The 5,260-nt window shown below is 37.5% G+C and overlaps 1 protein-coding gene across 1 annotated transcript; it reads left to right on the plus strand.

Moving 5' to 3' along the window:
* The first annotated feature begins 1,383 nt into the window (after window positions 1-1,383).
* On the plus strand, window positions 1,384-4,642 carry LOC124918341. The gene is made up of 3 exons (XM_047458519.1): window positions 1,384-1,507; window positions 3,697-3,881; window positions 4,343-4,642. The coding sequence occupies exons 1-3, from the start codon at window positions 1,384-1,386 to the stop codon at window positions 4,640-4,642; spliced, it is 609 nt and encodes a 202-aa protein (XP_047314475.1).
* Window positions 4,643-5,260: the final 618 nt, after the last annotated feature.

The following is a 5,260-nucleotide window of genomic DNA, read 5'->3' on the forward strand; positions in this document are numbered from 1 at the left end:
CTAACTTCATCAGACGCCCTGGTCTAAAGAAGTGCGCGAGTAGTCACCTTACTTCAGCAGCCGTCTTAAGAAGCGCGAGCAGTCGCCTTGCTTCAACATCTGAAGAAGTGCAAGAAAACGCTTTGCTTCAGCAGCCGTCTAAAGAAGTGTCACTCTATCTGATCTACTCATCAGCATATCGAACAGTAGTTTCGTCATTAGACGTCTGCCAAGTCAGCTTTATATGCCTAACTGCCAAGTACTAAAATATTACTTTAGCCCACGTTATACATTCCAGTACACCATGTTCTACCGAATATTCTCCAGTATAATCTGGTACACCAATATCCAATGGATATATTCTTATGTACGTTCCCGTACACCTGGCATACATCTAACGGAAAACTGACATGTATCTAAGAGAAAGATTTGACCGTTTCTACACTTTAATATAAAAGGTGATTAGAGTACAACGACAAATTTCTTGCTTTCCTAAACAATCACACGAATTAAGAGTTTCTAAAGTAACGTGTTTACTCTCACTCTAAGTTGATTCTGTAATTCAGGTACTATTTTACCAAAGTATATTTTCAATACTATAAGTAGAATAGGACTGTGTCTGTTCAACAAAGTGTTAACTATGAGTTTAGACACAAACAGTTGTTAAGTCCTGGGTTTGTGTAGTTGCTATACGAATCAAAGCCTTCTAGTGAAAAACCTTTTGGAAACAGAAGAAGGGGTGACGTATGAGTTTTATCTCCGAACATCTATAAAACTCCTTGTGTTATTTCATTTATGCATCAAACAGACATTTATATACCGCTTCAAATCTAGCAAGCATTTCCACATTTGAATCTGTTTAAGACCTTACGACAATTTATGAAGAATAGAAACATATTTTCATCTCTAACATGATTATAATTGAATTGAAAGTTATATTGAGCACAACAATACTCAACTCCCCCTGTTATTGTTGTACCCAATCGTAACAAGTGGTATCAGATCCAAGCATCTTTAGATATCAAAAGTATGTCTATCCAAAGCAAAATTCCTATGTTCTCGAAGGAAGACTATGATGACTGGAAGATAAGAATGCAAGTTCATTTGGCCGCTCTAGATGATGACATGTGGTATGTCATCACCTATGGTCCAATTAAACTAATGAAGGCCAGCACAGCCACAACCTCTGATGGTTCTCCTAAGATGAAGGAGAAACCAAGATCTGAGTGGACTACCGAAGAAAAGAGGAAAAACAACCTCGATAATATGGCCAAAGACATTCTTTATAAGGCGCTGGACAAGAATATGTTCAACAAGATCAAGTCATGCTCCTCTGTTAAAGAAATTGGGGATAAGTTAACTCAAATCTATGAGTGAAAAGGATAAACAAAAGAAAACAAGCTGATGGTTGCTACACAGAAGTTTGACAACGTAAAGATGCGTCTAGTAGAGACGATGACTGAATTTGATGAAAGATTCAGCAGCATTTTCATTAAGCTCTCAACTCTAGGGAAGACATATAGCAATTGTGAGGTTATTATTAAAGTTTTGCGAGCCTTGCCAGAGAATGGGACATAAAGATGATGGCGATGAGAGAGTTCAAAGATCTCAACAAGGTTGGGCTGCATGACCTGTTCGCCGATCTGGAAGCCTAAGAGTTTGAAATAAACTCGAGGAATGAAGAAGAGACATCCTCATCCATCCCAATCAAGGCGTTAGTGACTTCTGAAGAGCCACCTGCAGATACAACTGCGTGCAAATCAACAGTGATGCCATGTGATAGGATCAACTTAATCAATAGAGGCGGGGGTAAGGCTATTGATGAAGGAAAAACGGTTTGATAGAAATCTTGTTACGGATTTAAATCACTTTCTATTCTATGCAAACCCTTGCAAACACTTGAAACATAATCAAGCGCGGAAATGTTTACTTAGGTTTGAAGCTTAGGATCAAGAATGAGAAGATGACAGAAAGAAACAACACATCAATTTATTTATGGATGTTCGGAGAAAATTCTCCTACATCACCCCTTCTTCCAACCACTAGAAGGATTCACTATAATATACTTTGAATCAAATACAGTTTGCACGAATATCTCACTGTTGAACAGAACAGACTCTGTTCAACTTACAATATGATGAAGAATATCACTCATCTAAAAGGATGCTTTGATTCTAACTCACTCTTGATTAACACACAGTAAAGCAAGAAAGCAGCTAACAGAATGATCGATTAATTGTCTGGTTTGTTCACTCAACGTTCTCGTTGTTACTTCAAAATTATAGCTGGTTTTCAATTTCTCTTTCGTCTGTTGTCCTTGAGATTCTTTAAGTAAGGAACATGTACTAACGGTCGAATCTTCATAATGACACGTGGTGAGCTTCCATTGGAACGCCTCCATAGTACACAACAGACTCTGAACACAAGGATCGTGATCGTACACAACTGGTAGTGCGCCGGATATTCTTCAAAGATGTACCTGAAAAACAAGTAGTGTGAAGGATATTCGCTTACGTGGCATTGGATGATTGGTTGCAGCTAGCTGTCGTACTGATCTTCACTAGAAAGTGGAGCAGGGGTAGCGTACAGCTAGAGCACGTGGGTAGGCGGGTGCTAGCTTCAAGCAACTACTTAAGCATGGAATTAGACGTATTTCAATTAGACGACCTCGTCTAATGAAATAAGACGTCCCCGTCTAATAACAGGATCTATTAGATCACTTGGTCTAATGGGATTAGACTTCAAGTCTAATTACAGTTCACTTCAGACTAATCTGAAGGAGTTAGACTGTACGTCTAACCTTCAATAGTTAGACTGCACGTCTAACTTTCACATACCATTAGACTCCACGTCTAATTACGGTTACCTTCAGACTAGTCTGAAGGAGTTAGACTGCACGTCTAACTTTCACTATCCATTAGACTACACGTCTAACTCCACGAGTTAGACTACACGTCTAATTCAACTTATTAGACCGCACGTCTAACTTTAACAATCCATTAGACTACATGTCTAACTCCATGAGTTAGACTGCACGTCTAATTCAACTAGTTAGCCTGCACGTTTAATTCAACTAGTTAGACTGCACGTCTAATTCAACTAGTTAGACTGCACGTCTAACTCAACTAGTTAGATTGCACGTCTAACACCGCTTAGTTAGACTACACGTCTAACCTCGCTAGTTAGACTGCACGTCTAACACCGCTTAGTTAGACTACACGTCTAACCTCGCTAGTTAGACTGCACGTCTAACACCGCTTAGTTAGACTGCACGTCTAACACCGCTTAGTTAGACTACACATCTAACCTTGTTAGTTAGACTGTACGTCTAACTCAACTAGTTAGACTGCACGTCTAACACCGTTTAGTTAGACTACATGTCTAACCTCGCTAGTTAGACTGCACGTCTAACTCTATGTATCTCATGCCAAATCGGTCTAATAAACCTCATTAAGACCACGTCTAATAAAGTCTGATTTCGATACACCTGTACTAAAGACAAATAGACGCATAAATATCCATTCATCATCAAAATTCCAATAGTCAAACTGTTTTGACACTTGGTCAAAATAATTTGACCCAACACCATGCACCTCTTCGTCAAGAAGTTTGACAAATTAATGAAGAAGAATCACTCAAACTCAAACTATTCAAATAATAACAATAATAAGATTGATTACAAGGCTAACTTGAAGTGTTTTAATTGTGATAAACAAGGTCACTTCAAAGAAGAATGCAAAAAGCTAAAGAAAGATGACAAGAAGAACAAGAAGGATCAAAAGGCTCTCCTTGATGAGGAAAACAAAAGCAAGAGCATGTGGGATGATAGTGATTCAGATGATAGCTCTTCAAGTGATTGCAAGGATGAAAGAGTTAAGTGCTTCATCGATAACGACGATGAAGTATTTGACTTTTCCTTAGACGAGTTCACAAGAGATCACTTAACAATTGCACTCAATGACATGGTCATTGAGTACAAGAAGTTTTCAGACTCTTTTTATGAACTTACTTTGAAAAACAAATCTGACAGCACCTCTTCATCTTAAAACACTGAACTGGAAGTTTTTGAAAAGAAAATAACTAAGCTCTTATCTGAGAATGAGAAGCTCAAAGAATCTATTCAAACTCTTTCTGTTGAAAACCAGAGGTTAACCTACGTGGTTAGTTCCTGGACGAAATGTAGGGATGCTTTCAAACAGTTGGTCAGTCAGCAAGGCCTGTCAGATGCAAATCCAATTAAAAGGTTGAACTAGTAAAAGGTGAGCTTAAGACCACACGTTTTGTCAAGAGACATTTAACTAAAAGTGGAACTGATCATGGCTGTGATGACTTGAATTTAAAATATGAACTTAAATATATTAAGCCAACTTCAAGCTGGCTTAAGCCCAAGAAGAGAGGATCCGGCAAGTCTGGCAAGCAAAAACTTGACAGAAGTTCTTCTCAAAACTCATCTTCTAAAGTCAAAGGATCAACAAAAAGTAGAAAGAAGTCTGCCAAACCTAAATCATTTGCAAATCGGGACAACTTCTTGGAAGACTCTGTTTGGTGTTTGGATAGTGGCTGCTCCAGAAACATGACAGGTGACAGACGGCTGTTGTCCGACATAACCAAATGCTCAGGACCTAAGATCACATTTGAAGATAAAACAAAGGGAAAACTGTGAGTAAGGGTAATATTATCTATTGTAACCTTAATGAGAGATAGGGTTTGTCTATCTTTGATTTTTGACCCTCCGACTTTTGGGATTTTAATGAAATGGTTCTAACCGTTTTCCAAAAAAAAAACAACGTGTTGCTGGTAGAAAATATATGCTATAACTTGATTAGTATTAGTCAAATGTGTGATAATGGTTTTATTGTAGATTTTCAAAATTATGCATGTCTTGTAAAAAATCAATAGTGTAATACTCTGCTGATAAGAAATATGGTAGGAAATTCTTATAAGATGAATTAGAAAAATAAGATTTCTGATCATCTATGCATGATAACCAAGAATGATCAAAATTGGATATGGCATAAAAAATTAAACCACCTTAATTTTAAAACCATTAAATCTGTTCAAAAGATTTAGTTTCTGGAATAACTAAACTGAAGTTTATAAAAAATAAGATATGTCCTGCTTGTCAGATGGGCAAACAAGTCAGATCAACTTTCAAAATCAAAAGGAATATCCAATCCAACGAGTGCCTAGAATTATTGCACATGTATCTGTTTGGTCCAATCCCAATTTAGGGGAAAAATATACCCTTGTCATAATTGATGATTATTCTAGATTTACTTGG

The sequence above is a fragment of the Impatiens glandulifera genome, unplaced genomic scaffold (assembly GCF_907164915.1).
Source record: "Impatiens glandulifera unplaced genomic scaffold, dImpGla2.1, whole genome shotgun sequence".
NCBI classification, from domain to species: Eukaryota; Viridiplantae; Streptophyta; class Magnoliopsida; order Ericales; family Balsaminaceae; genus Impatiens; species Impatiens glandulifera.